Here is a 15,327-nt window from a genome sequence, read left to right on the forward strand (position 1 = left end):
ACCCTCATCGCAGATATTAAGAGCCACTTTTGCTTGATCCATTTTTCTTTTGCCAAATCTTAAGATTATGGTTATGGTTATAATCAAGAGTAAGGTAAAAACTGGACCAAATTCATCACTCCCTATTGCTAAGTCATTCAGTTACCTAAGTTTGTTACCTTACAGAGCCCCAAGCAGCTTCTCATATACAGGTACTGTATGAAAACTGGATCTGTCTACACTCTAAATATACACAAAGGCCTTGCCATCTGTTTCCACCAAGGAAACATTTGCTTCTCATTTGACAAATTAAGGAAACACTGTGTTGTTGTATTTTCCTCCCTGTCGTACGTTATTCCCTGTGCTGTTTGTATACTGTAAAAAAATAGATGCTTTATCATTATCCCACTGTCAAGAGTCACATTTTCCATCAGATGAGTGCAGACCAACAGGGACCAACCTCAGGGTAAACCATAAATGTCAGGGAAGAGTGACAGTTAAAAATAATTATTTTGTTCTGTTATATAATTACAGCCCTTGGAGAGAGTGAAAAGATGTCACTGTCTGTGTAATCGCTATTTGACATCTAGACAGTGCATAATAGCCTGTATCTGCTGTCTCTGTCTGCAGGACCATACAGGATATGGAGAACCCAAAGATCACCTTGTGCAACAAGGGAGACCAGCACTACCGCAGCTCCCCCAGTAACCAGTCATCCTCCAGCGACCCGGGACCCAGTGGTACCTGGTCCCAGCAGCCTGGATATGATATGTAAGGCCCAGTCATTCACGTCCCCAAGTGGAGGGGGTGAGGGAGGGGAATGGCAGCCTCTGGTAGCGGTGGAGAGGTGTTACACTGTAGTGGAGATTTCACTGCCCTGGCCGCTGCACTGGTATAGTAGATGTTGCCATCATCTGGTGTATCCAGAGGATCCTCTAACTGTTCTCTAACAAGTTCAGTCATTCTCCCAGTTAGTAATGGAAGGAATGTGACGTGTTACAAAGATTCTAAAATGTGAGCAAGGACCAGCTCTAAAATAAAGCTATCCTAGATAAGTTGCCCATGTTCAATCACATGGACTGTGACCTTGACTCACAGGGCAGCAGGGTCTCCTGTATAGCAAAGGGTGGCAGGTTGAGTCTTGTCCTTCAGAAGAATACATCAGAGATTGGTGTGTCTGTAAGTGCTTACAGACCATGACAAGCGGCTTAGCTCCAAACTACTGCATACCCTGTCAGAGGCCCCAGGAGAGAGCTCTGAGCTCTTAAAGATCAGAATGCTCTGTCAAGCTGTCACATTAAAGTACAGCTTACATGTGTATTAGCTAATTGATTTTTGGTTTGTCACTGTAGTCAAGTCGATGTAACGTTTAAATGAGTCACTGCGACTTGAGTACATCTTTCATAGCCCCTCGTAGCTCTTAAGATTTAATTAAGATCCTTGTTGAAATGTGCTGCTCTTTTTTCCTGTTGAGAGCGCAAGAGTGTCTCGCATGCCAAACTATGAAAGCAACATCTCTTGTCAGCACTGGCAGGCAGCTCCATTTTCAATTAGATTCCATAATGAGCTCAAGTGATTTGACCTTATGTGATCCATTACTACTCAGTGTTGTATCAGTGGTGAATCTGGTGTTGTCTTGTTACTGCTCACAGTATACTAGCTCACTCCATGTACTGTATAGAATAGATGAATAGCCCACCCCTACATTACCTTTCCTTCCTTTTCCAGGTGCCAGTCCCCTGTCCTCCATGAGCGCTCAGGGGACACCCAGGGCGGGGATGGTGAAGGCCTTAGGGAAAGAGAGCCCACACTGGAGAGGACCAGGTCCGCAGGTGAGTGTCTGCTCTGAGGTAGCTAACATTAAAACTGTGGTCTTTCTTGAATCAAATTTGTATGGAGTACAGTATGTATGAGAAGCTATGTGTTATGAGCTTGCTAGCTGCTGGTTAGTCTCCAGAATGAAGTACAGTGATGGCTCTTTGCATGGTTGCGTGGTTAAGCTGTGAGGCTTCATGACCTAGTATTGATCTAGTGATCTAGTATTTCTGTGTTTTGCACCAGTGGTCTGAGTCAAGGTACAATCATCAGTCATGCTCTCAGTGAGTCAAGCAACTCTCTTGCCCTCTTTGCCATTCCTCAACGCCCACTTCTCCCATGTCCACAGAGGCCAAGTGGCACATCCCCTCCACCAAGATCCTCAACTCCCTGAAGCAGAGGGAGGGGGGCAAAGATTCACCCAACAAGCTGTCCCGGGTAAGTGTCTGAGCCAGGGGCATCAACAACCTGGGTGTCACATCAAAGCGCATCTGGTAGACATGGGGACGAGGTGCAAGAGGACGATGTAGGGGTGTCAGGTGTCTGCTTGAGGTCATGGTTGGGCAGGTAGCATTTGAGGTTTTGTGTTTTAGGTTTAGAGTGGGATGAAGGTGAATGGAGTAAAGACTGTCTGCTTGATACTGGGGGTAGGTCTGTGTGTCTGTATTTTTGTGTGTGTGTGTGTGTGTTGTGTAGGCCCCTCTCTGAGACACTGCCCTCTCTCTGCTGTCAGGCCTGGTTCCCCTCACACTGATGCATGAGTGGGGATAAGGTCAGACCGCCGGTGAAGTTTGTATCATGGTGATGGTGATGTTTGTATCATGAGCAGCCATGGATGGTCTGTCTAGCTGCATGTCTCTCCCCAGCTAGCCCTCCTCACGATCAGGATCTCTCTCACACTTTATTAGTATGCTAACTGGCCTTTCCACCCGTTACTATTTCAAGTTGCCTAGAGCAGGGGCATAGCCAGAAATTGTCATGGGGGTGGGCCTGAAGAAAAGTCCATAGGTGTAATTTGACCTTTTGGTTTGGAGGTGCAACTACTAAAAAATAGTTTGCACAACCAACAAACTATTACAACTACATCAAAGCACTGTTCTGTTAAATTAGGTAAATTAAAATCTGGTAAATTAGTACCTCAGACCACTTGTGCAGCAGCAACGCTGTCCCCAGTCCCTTTACACCAACAACTTACAGGTCATAGAATCAAAAGGTTTATTCAGCTCCCTGGGACCTCCAACGATCATCTAGCCAACTTTGGGGCGTTTGATAACGTTTGCAGATGTATTGTAGCAGCCTTGTGCCTCCCACATCTCTCTGCAGGTGCTTTGACAATACAGGGCTTGACAATGACACTTGCCCATCATCATCCAAGCCAGTGGCCCACTGAGCCAGCAAAGAATTGAAGAAATTATGAAAATGATGTAATTCTTAGCCTATGAACCTATGATGAGAATCAGATAAATACCATAACTTGTTATATCACTGATGTAGGCTAAATCATCAATATATACTGAAAAATGTATACACTCACTGCAATGTAAGTCGCTTTGGATAAAAGTGTATTTAAGCGTATATAACATATATATATTGTTGTCGTGCATATCCTTCGCCTCCTGTGAGTATTCTTGTATCAAGACCAGAAGATCCTGATAGCTAGTGGATAAAGCTACCTTGCTAGGCTACAGAGAGAATAATAACTCATCATCATCATCATCATCATCATAACGCAAAGCACGACAGTGGTGTCTTCCCGAAATAAATATTAACTCTGAGACATTGTACTGAGTGAACCACGCGTCGCCATGGCAACCCAGGCCCGGGTTAGTGAGCCCAGTGACTAGTGCAACTAGCTAGCGAGTCTCACGCTCACCGCTAGGACACATAGAGACAGTCAGTGCGCGGAGCTGAACAATGTATCCAAAGGATACATTGAGTCAAAAAAAAAATGTTTCTCTCTCTCGTATGACAAATATTTAAGTTGCATTTTGAGCCTACTACAAAAAAAAAAAAAAAAAGAGAGAAATAAATGTACTTCAAAAGAAACAACAGTAAAAATATATCTACACAATGAGAGCTGAGGATGACATTGAGGGTGGCACTAAGGCCGGAGCTCTAGCACAAGCTGGCCTGTCCCACTCAGAATCAGAATCAGAATTATTTTATTTGGCCAAGTATATTTGCACATACAGGAAATTTACTTGGTAAGGTTGGTGCATGGGACATAAAAAAACAATAGCAAATATTGACAAAAAATTTACAAATTTGCAAAATATTAACAAAATAGCAATAACAAATTTACAAAATAGAGCAATAAAACAATACATTTTGTAGGCTATGCGAGGCTAAGTGGCAATGAGGCTAGAGGCTGTGAAATGGGTATGGGGCATGTACACTTTAAATTAGAATAATTTAAAATAATTATAAATTACACTGTCAGTGCATTTTGTGTGTGTGTGTGTGTGTGTGTGTGTGTGACAGGGTGGGAGAGTGGGGGGGGGGGGGAGTCCCAGAGTCAGTGAGAGGCAGGGAGCTTGTTTGTGAGCCCCACTGCCATGGGGAAGAAACTGTTCAGGTGGCGCGAGGTTTTGGTCTTGATAACCTATGGAAGAGGTGGTGACCAGGATGGGAAGGATCAGCTATGATATTTCCTGCTCTCTTACTGGTCCTGGAGTGGAACAGGTCCAGATAGAGATGGCAGGTTGCAGCCGATGACCTTCTCGGCTGACCGAATGGTCCGCCGCAGTCTGCCTTTGTCCTTGGCAGTGGAGGCAGCGAATTGATGATTGATGAGCTGAAGATGGACTCAATGATGGCCATGTAGAACTCGACCATCACTTTCTGCAGCATGTTGAATTTCTTCAGCTGCCGCAGGAAGAACATCCTCTGCTGGGCCTTCTTGATGGTGGAGGTGATGTTCTCCGCCCACCTGAGGATCTGTGAAATTATTGTCCCCAGAAATCTGAATGACTCCACAGTGTTAACTGGGGAGTCACACATGATGACGGGGGCGGTTGGGGCTGGGCTTCTCCTGAAGTCTACTACCATCTCTACAGTTTTTAGGGTGTTCAGCTCCAAGTTGTTCTGGCTGCACCAGGAAGCCAGGCTGTCAACTTCCTCTCTGTAGGTGGACTCATCCCCATCAGAGATTAATCCAGTGAGGGTTGTGTCATTCACGAACTTCAGGAGTTTGACAGAAGGGTGGCTAGAGGTGCAGCTGTTGGTGTAGAGGGAGAAGAGTAGAGGAGAGAGCACACAGTCTTGTGGGGCTCCAGTGCTGATAGTCCGGGGCTCAGAGACAAGCTTGCCCAGCCGCACATGCTGCTTCCTGTCTGTCAGGAAGTCAGTGATTCACCTGCAGGTGGGCTCAGACACACTCAGCTGGGATAGCTTGTCCTGGAGGAGAACTGGGGCGATGGTGTTGAATGCGGAGCTGACGTCCACAAACAGGATCCTGGCATAGGTGCCGGGGGAGTCTAGGTGCTGGAGGATGAAGTGGAGTCCCATGTTGACTGAGGGACCACCTCCTTGGGCCCACACATTCTTTGACAGGATAGAGAAGAGGTTAGATAAAAAATGTGTGTGATTCTTACCTCCCGGGAGTCTACTCCTCATCCAGTGTCACTGGGTCCCTGGGTAATAAAAAGCTCCACAGGTACACCCATTCACCATACTATGGCCAGCTCCTCTCACAGTGGTGTCCCCTCACACATGTCCTCTGATGGTCCCCACCTCTTTGCTGCTGAGCTAAATGTAATTCAACAGTATGCCCATAGCTCAGGTCCTGCTGAAGCCAACTTTAGTCCTAATGGCATACGCTTGACTCTAGACCATGGTCTACGCCTCACCCTTCCAACCCGAGTGACAGCAATATGGCAGGATGCCCTGGCACGCCACACAGGCCTATTTCTTCCATGGAGGCTGAACATGTGGGGAAGGGGCACACAGGGGGCAAACACAGACCCATGTATAGCTCCCACGCGATGAGTATGTCGGGGCAAGACACGCAGAAGGCAGACACAGGCCCACATATATCTCTCACATGGACAGTGAATATGTTGGGGACAGACGCATCAAGGGTAGATACAGGCCAGCATCCAGAGCCCCCATCAGCAGCGATCTCCATGGGGATGGACACACATATCCCCGAAGCCCTACACGACCATTCTATCCAGACCGCCCCTACCGAGCTGATAGCCCGAAGGCTAAACTCACAACTTTCGATGAGAAAGAGGACTGGGACTCATTCATAGTTCCCTTCAAGCGTCTAGGTCGGAAATATGGGTGGAGCCGTGAGGGGCAGCTGGATAAGTTGCATGAGTGCCTGAGGGGAATTTCCATCCGCTTTGTGTGTTCCCTGCCTGAATACATCAGAGAGGACTTCGATCAACTGGTGGCACACTTACACACGCAGTTTGGCCAGAAAGAGCTAACCACTACAGTGAGTAGGAAGTTGGGGGAGCTTGCAGAATAGCTGCTGAGTTTGCAGAAGAGGTTAGTCGCCTTGTTTCCCTGGCCTACCCCAGTGTCAACCTCACCATACAGGACCAGCTTGCCACAGATGCTTTTCTGATGGGCCTGAAGAACCAGAAGGTTGCCTATGAGGTAATGAACCATGACCCAAGAGACATGGCACAGGCTCAACAGTTGTTTGATCTCCATGAGCACAACTTCAAGGCTACCACTGGCCGAAATCAAGCATAAGACGCGACGCCTCTCCTGGTCTGAGTCTGAAGAGACATCCATGACATGTCGACTCCAAAGTCCATCGTATGTAACCCAGGAGCAATTCACCGAGCAGTTTACAGTACTACTTGAAAAGGTGGAGCAGCTACAAGCCACCTGCTATCAATGTGGAGAGGGGGGGCATTTCCAGCGAGAATGCTCCAGATCCCCTAGCCCTGTTCAACCCAAAGTTTCGGCTACAGGCACCAACACAGCCTCAGCCTGTTGCAACATCAACAACCCCGCAGATAAAGATAAAGTCCCAAGCCTTCTTCTAGGGCGCGCTGCAAGCAGGGGTCCAAGCCTTCAGATTCCTGCACAAGTGAATGGGGTCACCATAAATGCCATTGTTGACACTGGGGCAGAGGCCACAGTCCTTTCTGAACAAACTGCTGCCCATCCAAACCAACGCCTGTCTCTCCAAAGCTACCTTCCGCAATGCAGAATCAGGAAAGGAGAATGGACTGGGATGTGTATGTGGCTCATTTCATCCATGATGCACTTCTGCTAGGCTTGGACTTCCTGAGAGCTGCCACTGTTGATATACACACCAGTGGAGTGGTGTTCATCAATGGTGAGACAGTCCAAGCTCAGATTGTCGGAGGATCTGGGCCAGACTACTTGGTCGCAAGAGTCGCGCTGGAAATGGACACCTTCATCCCACCAGAATGTGAATGCCTTATCTGGGGGGCAGTGGACTTTCCAAAGCTGCTATCCCAGCTGTACTGGAGCAAGCAAACATTGTTGATGATGTGTCCTCTGGCAGTGTCGCAACCACAATGGAGCATAGAGTGCCAGTAAGGGTGTGCAACCTCTCAACAACTAAAGCTTCACTTCCCAAAGGAGTATGTCTTGGAATTCTGATTGAGGCTTATCCTGATCCCCCTGAGCCCCTGTCTCAGACCAACTGTACACCTAAAGAGCCAGAGACAGAACAGAAGGAAAGGAGGGCCAAAACACAATCAGAACAGAGCTAGAACCCAACCTTAGCCACTATAGGGAGAGTGCAAACCCTCAGTGTACTGGATCTGCCGGAGCACCTCCAGCCCCTCTATGCCTCCTCGAGTGAAGCCCTAAGCGCGGAGTAGCAGGATCGGCTTATTTTGAAGGTTTGCAGTTGCAGTTTGCAGTAGCAGTTTGAAGGTCTGTTTGCTTCCACTGACACAGATCTTGCCCCGCTTCTCAACGATCACCCACAGCATTGACACAGGCAACACCAGACCGGTGCATCAACCTGCCCGCAGAACACCACTAGGGTTTCAAGGAGAAGAGGAAAAACACCTCCAAGCCATGCTGCAATCAGAGGTGATCTCTGCCTCTGCATGGGCGTCACCTGTGGTAGTACGCAAAAAGTATGGAGGAGTGCACTGGTGTGTGGACTACAGGCAGCTGAACAGTCAGACAGTAAAAGACGCCTACCCACTACCTTAAATCGAGGAGTGCCTGGATGTTCTTGGAGGCTCAAAGTTTTTCACTACATTGGATCTACAGTGCGAATATTGGCAGATCGAAGTTGATGAAAAGGACCGCCACAAGACTGCAGTTATCAGCAAGTATGGGCTGTTTGAGTACTCTAGAATGCAGTTCGGATTGTACAATGCACCAAGAACTTTCCAGAGGGCAATGGAGCTGGTGCTATGTGGACTGCAGTGGGAGACGCTCTTGATCTATCTCGATGACATCATCATACTGGGCCACAATGTTGACCAAAGTTGGCTCACAGAGGTCTTTGAACAACTACACAGCTAGGGCCTCAAACTGAAACCCTTAACATGCCACCTTCTAAAGGAGGAGGTGCTATTCTTAGGACACATCATTGTGGAGAGGGTATCCGCGCTAACCCAGCGCTGGTGAAGGATGTCCAGGACTGGTGGCCCCCAAACACAGTAAAGGAGCTGCAATCCTTTATTGGACTCTGCAACTACTACAGGACGTTCTTGCCAGCCTTCGCAGAGATAGTCCACCCACTAAATGGTCTCCTTAAAATAGACCCAAAGTTCCAGTGGACTGAGGAGCACCAGCATGCCTTTTGAGTGCCTCAAACATGCCCTAACCACCACTCTTGTCCTGTCTTACCCAGCAGCTGAGGGGAGGTTCACACTTGACACAGATGCCTCTAACTGGAGTATTGGAGCTGTCCTGTCTCAGCAACAGTGGGGGGAGGAAAAAGTAATCTCCTGTGCTACCTCAACCTTGACTCCAGCACAGCAGCGCTACTGTGTAACAAAGCATGAGCTCCTCGCCATAGTCCGCTTTACTCGCCAGTTCCGCCACTACCTCTTGGGGCAGAGGTTCCTCCTTCAGACTGATCACAGTAGTCCCTCATGGCTGTTCAGATTCAAGCATCCGGAAGGACAGCTGGCAAGATGGCTGGAGGAACTGAGCCAGTATGACTTTGAGCTACAGCACAGGGCTGGCCAACAACACACAAACACACATGCGATGTCCCTCACTACCCCAGAAAATGATGCCATCATGTGACTGCTACAAAGCAGGGAGAGATGTTGACACATTGCCATATGGAGGCTGCTCCAGATGTCGAAAACTCCACCAGCAGTGGGCAAGATTTGAAGAGGACATGGACGACGTGATTCCCCTAGCAGCATAGCACATCAACATCAGCGCACCACAACAAGGTGAAGTCACAGACTCCAGTGAGACCCACCACAAGGAGGGCAGCAACGAACTGGAACCAGCCTCAGCAAGTCAATCTGCTAACTGGATGCAATCTATGGACCTCAAGCAGCTAGCAAGAGAGCAAAAGGGGGACCCAGATCTCTCACTTCTGCATCTTTGGAAGGAGACAGACACCCTGCCTAGCAGAGAGCAAGTTATCCTCCAGAGCCCAGCAGTGAAAAAGTACTGGCTATGCTGGCCACAAATAGAAAAACGCAAGGGTGTCCTCTACCACAGATGGGAAAGTCTAGATGGATCAGAACCATCCTTACTTCTGCTGGTGTCTGCATCACTGCAAAAGTTGATAATACAGGCATGTCATGACCCTCATCAAAGTGGCCACTTAAGAGAAGGAAAAACTATACAACGGCTCAAAAAACTTTACCACTGGTATAGAATGGGTGGCGACACTCGACTCTTCAATAAAAAATGCCCTACCTGTAAAGCACGGAAGATGGCCAGTAACTCTACAAAAGCAAAGCTACAGAACTACCAAGCATGATCAACCATGGAGCAGTTACAGTTGGATATCCTTGGTTCTCTTCCTGTATCTCAAGATAGAAACAAATACATCCTGGTCATCATCGATCAATTCACACGCTGGGTTGAGGCCTATCGACTTCCTGATCAAGGTGCTGAGAGTACAGCAAAAACCTTCGTGATGGACTTCATTGCTCGTTTCGGAGCCCCCCTCAAGCTGCAAAGAGATCAAGGGAGAAACTTTGAGAGCTCCCTCTTCCAGGAAGTGTGCCGCCTGCTGCAGATGACAAAGACGAGGACCACACCATACCATCCATCCTCTAACGTTCAGGTTAAGTGGTTTAATCGCACCCTCCTTCAGATGGTCCGCTGTTATGTCGACCAGGATCAAAAGAACTGGGACCAGCACTTACCCCTGCTCACTGCTGCTTACTGTAGCATCCCACACTCCCATCACTGGGTTCACCCCAAACAAGATGATGCTGAGAAGGGAAGTATATCAGCCTCACAACATCTGGTTGAGCATAATGGAAAAGCAAAACAAGGGAAAAGATACACCTACCTTCGTCGAGGATCTACAAAACCAACTGAGACTGACACATGAGTCAGCCTGTGAGGACCTCCGTGCAGCTCAAGTCCGCCAAAAGACTTATATGACCTACGTGTTAAAGAGTAATCCTGTCAAGTGGGAGATTTAGTATACACACGGGACAGCACAAAAAAGAAAGGTCTAAGTCCAAAGCTGCAGCCGCCATGGAAAGGCCCCTCTGTCATCAGCCCACGTCTGGGATCAGTCATATACGAGGTCAGTGGCTTCAGAGGGAAAAAGGTCCTCCACCATGACAGGCTCTCTCAGTACACTAGTGAGGTGATACCAGGATGGATGAAATGGCTCAGGCATCAGGTCATGCAAAAGCCCCGCAAAGGCCCCGGTCAGGACCTAAACATTCCAGAGGAACCAGTCCCAAGTTCTACAGCTGTGGAACTGAGCAACAGCAACGGTGAGGAAGAAAGACAGTGTGTGGAAACAGGGAAGCGTAGGCCAGCTGCACGCCACCACCGTACGCTTAAGAAGGTTGAAGCCCCATCTGTCAAAAACAAAACACAAAGTGGATGTGATGTGTGCTTACCAGCTCGCTATAAGGACTGAAACCTGAGAAACAAACTAAAGTCAAGAGAAATGCAAATAACTAAGCAATGGATTATAAGGAATGAAAAGGACATTTACAAAGAATCAGAATCAGAATTCAGAATCAGAATCAGAATTCTGACTCTGTGGGTTGAGTTTCATAAAGAAATTGCCAATCAGATACTATAAGGAGGGCAGTTCCGGAACGTAAAAGTTATGTTAATGTAAACCTGCAAAAGAAGAAACAAACAGTTTTTTAGTTAGGCCCACCACTCATTTGAGTTTGGACTGTGTTGGACAATGTTTTGAATGTTTTCATTGAAGTTATTCAGTAGTCCTATCCCCAGTACAGTTACTGAAGAGACTCAGCAGTCCAGGAGGGGGGTGGTGTTGTGTGTGAGGCACTTTTCCCTGGCAATGTCTGGAGAGCACTGCCGGTGAGGCTGATGGTTCAGGTTGCAGATATAATTTTACTCACAGGGACACGGTTCGCATGGTTCGGAGAGTTTCAAAGGACATGTCATAGGCGCATACAGTAGGTCCGTGGACAAACCTCAGTTTTTATATGATACCTAATTATTGATATAGCCTAACAAAGGCTCATAAAAAATGACCAAACCTTGACGTAGGAAAAACTTAAAACTGGTCGCCATCAGTAATTACACACAAATTTTACCGGACTGTGACTGCCTGCCCACTAAAATGCCTCTATATTCCAGTTTCAAATTACATTTAAAGAGAAGCTGGAATGGGATATCACAACTATTTCTTAAACTTCATACAAACGTGATCTATGAATTTAATAACTGTTTTACCTCATTCAGCCACGAAATACCTAGTTTATCAGCGCCCACTTTTGAAGCAGCAGTACTGTTAACTTTCACTTTCATTTTGTATAGAGTGCCTGTGTCATTGTGTGGAATCCACACGCATACGCACCACACTGTCACTTTATTGGTTTTCTCTATAATATCAGCACCTTGCTTATAACATGATAACCGATTATATCACAAGAATCTCCCACTGCATACCCATAATATTTCTGATTAGTAATCAGTGTTGGGGAGTAGTTTCACTACATGTAGCTCAGCTATTAGTTTAACTACATTTTGCTGTAGCTTGGTGGTAGTTAAGATCAATTCAAATCTTTGTAGTGTTTTCAGTAGTTCATTACTTTTTTGTCATAGTTAAATAGGAATTTAACTATTATTCCAGGCCTTCAACTTCACATTTCTCTACTATTTCTTCTTTCACTGCTTCCTGTCTCCCCACTTTGCTCCACCTCACTGTTTGTTTCTCTCTGAGAGCGCACACCTTTTATCGTGCAACTGGTCATCTGTCAGGACCTGACTGCCGTGTGTTGGACAAAGTAGTTTTATGTAGTGAACTACTTTTTCAAAGTAGCTTTAGTTTGACAAACTACATTTCTCTTAAGGGTAGCTTTACTGTAGTTCAACGTCTTCCCTTGTACAGCAATTGGTAACTTAGTTAAATACATTTTCAGAGTCACTTCCCCAACATTGTTAGTAACATGACCATACGCTCAATCAATCAACTTCATTATTTTTCATTTATTTTATATAGTTTCAAGGCAGCATGATTGGGTGTGCCTGGGTTCTATCTGGGTGGGCCTGTAGCTACTGTACACCCCTGCTCTAGAGGGCTGAATTGAGTTAGTGTCTCTCTCTCTCTCTCTCTCTCTCTCTCTCTCTCTCTCTCTCTCTCTCTCTCTCTCTCTCTCTGTCGCTGCTTGACATTGGCAAAGAGCACTATTTGGGGCTTTCAGCCTGTGCTGCATTAACCCAGTGGATAAAAATATCCAGTGGATAAAAAACCTCAGGCTTGTCAGTGTATGTTTCTTATGTGCAGAGCTTTTTTGGAATTAGTCTAGTTGTTTGGAATCTGTTATTATTCAAGCTTCATTGATGCACTGGGCTGATAACAAGCTACCATACTACACCCCACTATCATAGGGGTCTGTATTCGGCTCTTGGTTTAGTCAAATGGTTGCCTAAGTCCAATGACCTACTGGGGCCTGGCCTCATGCAGTATTTCTCCCTGACTTTACTCAGCTTGCATGTGATGATGAAGAGGATTCAGCACTGGTGATTTACTCACCCTCTCCCTCACCCTCCCTCCCTCTCTCTTCCCTAGACAGGAGATAAAAACTCCAGCCACTCCAGCAGCAACACGCTTTCCAGTAACGCCTCCAGCAACAGTGATGACAACAAGCACTTTGGCTCCGGAGACCTGATGGACCCAGAAATGCTGGGTCTCACCTACATCAAAGGGGCCTCCACAGACAGTGGCATAGACACTAACCCCTGTGTTCCCCCCGGGTCCCGCATGCTGCTCCAGGGCAGGGTGGGGGAACAGGGTCATCCCTGGGCATCTGAGCACCCTGAGGATGGGGCGTCAGAGGAAGAGCATGGAAAACTGTACCTCCCACAGGGCTATGCCTCCGCCATCATGGCTGGCCATGCCACTGATGGCAGCATCGGGGACCTGAGCGAAATCTCTTCACACTCCAGGTAGAGTACCTCCTCGTTCCTCATCTCTGCATCCACTAGCCTGGGGGGTTGACAGAGCAACACTGGACTGTTTGGGCGGGGATGGTTTTGACCTGACCAAGCCAAAGGCTGGATAATGTTATTGATGTCTCTGTTTCAACCTCTACCTTATCATTATGGCAATTGGCTCAATTCCAGTGTGTCTGTGTCAGGCTATTAATTTGCCTGTTGGGGAGAATTGCACTCTCTCCATGGTATTTGGTAATAATACACTCACACATATACCCCCACAGCCACCAGCCACCAGATCATCAACACATGAATTGGCCTGTTTTCTGCTGTAACACACGCATGCACACACAAGCACATGTGCACGTGTGAACACACACACACACGCACACATACACACACACACACACACACACACACACACACACACACAATAGTTGCTGGCTGACCTTTTCGCCCAGCTGTGCGCCCTCTCTCCTGACCTGCAGCCTGCTCTATCCAGCTGTGACAGGGCTGATCAGCAGGGGGAGGGTCTGACTGAGAGGAAACATGGGGGGTTTCAACACACCACGCCCCCCTTCTCTCTCCCACTCTCTCCTGTAGACAGTGGCCCAGCTGGTGGTGCAGATGAGATGGAGGGGCAGACAGGGACTGGGGACTCCTGCAGTCACTAGTTATGTGAGATAGGATGGGTCATTTGTTATGTTTGTGTGTTTGGCCTCTCCACCACATAAGGAGAGTATGAGTATGAGAGCAGGGTGTTATCCAGACACGAGGCCCTGTCATCACCCTGACCTCCACACCGTCTCACCAATCTAAACTCTCTGTGACACCAACCAGTCTGATCAGAGCAAACAATAAAACAACAGGAATGCACCATCTGTAAGGTGTGCCCCAGATGTGCATGAATATGTGCCTCAAGCTCTGCTCAACCAAGCTAAATCAAATTGCTTACCAAAATGGTCTAATTTTCCTGCTCCACCATTTTGCTCTTTCTTGTGTTGTGTTGTTGTTCTTTTGTGGCATACAAACAGTTATAACATGCGGTCACAGTGAGATTGATATCTATGGGTTCATGTATAACTAGCCACCACAGTGTTGGTTATTTGTGGATCACATTTTCCCTCATTCTTGCTGTTTGGTCAGTGGCTCACACCACTCTGGCAGTCCCCTAGCCCGTGGTGTTAGGTACTGTACCTCAGCTGACTCCTCCAAGGTCTACACCATCCCTCAGAGCAGCTCAGTGGCGGGCCCAAGCTCTGAGGCCTGTGGACAGACCCGCCCACAGTCTGGCTCCAAGCTCAGTACAGCCCTGAAGAAGACAGACGATACCCCCACCCCTGAGGAACCTCTGAACATGTCAGAGTGTGGGTGAGTGTGTGTGTGAGGTGGTGTGAGTGTGAGGTGTTGTGAGTGTGTATGAGTATGAGTGTATTTTCAAAAGAGGTCTAAGGGTACCACATATATCGCTGATAAGAACAACATTAATGCTACTGCCAAAATAGTCTATTTTAATTCAGTGATGAGTGATGATAGAAGTAACACATTAAAAGATATTAGTGGCACTATTCACATATAAATGTCTCTAATTCTTATCAGAAGACTAAACATTGCATTTGTACTGTCAGTTTTATATATTCTCATTGTAGTGTTTGTGTAATGATTTCCTCAGACCTCAGAAATTGAACCAAATCCATCCCAATAGCAGTGTCCTCCCTCAGCCTGCCTGGCGTACGTACATGAACTGGCCCTGATTGAAGCCGACAGTCACATTATAAATAAGCTTCATGAAGCCGCAGACATAATACACTTGGCACATGTCACTTGTGGTTATTGATCGGGGCTGTGAAGCAGGGTCCCTACAGACCGGCAAGCTCAGGCAGATCCCAGAGCGGGAGCCAGGGCTGCATCCCCACATGCTCCAAGAGCACATCTACTGTATAATCCCACACCTTTAAGAATGCCTGCTGAAAAATGGGCTCTTTGAAATGGAACAAGGGAAGA

General features: G+C 47.2%; 1 protein-coding gene across 1 annotated transcript in view; it reads left to right on the plus strand.

The window, feature by feature from the left end:
- LOC310823041 (signal-induced proliferation-associated 1-like protein 2) overlaps positions 1–15,327 on the plus strand; it is a gene marked incomplete at its 5' end in the record, with an annotated part of 66,847 nt that overhangs the window by 39,118 nt on the left and 12,402 nt on the right. The window contains 5 exons of the mRNA XM_083695710.1: positions 610–750; positions 1,708–1,811; positions 2,144–2,232; positions 12,959–13,335; positions 14,470–14,694. Coding sequence (XP_083551836.1) covers positions 610–750; positions 1,708–1,811; positions 2,144–2,232; positions 12,959–13,335; positions 14,470–14,694 — 936 coding nt within the window. The remainder of the gene's footprint in view (positions 1–609; positions 751–1,707; positions 1,812–2,143; positions 2,233–12,958; positions 13,336–14,469; positions 14,695–15,327) is intronic.

The sequence above is a fragment of the Argentina silus genome, assembly GCF_951799395.1.
Source record: "Argentina silus genome assembly, chromosome: X".
NCBI lineage: Eukaryota > Metazoa > Chordata > Actinopteri > Argentiniformes > Argentinidae > Argentina > Argentina silus.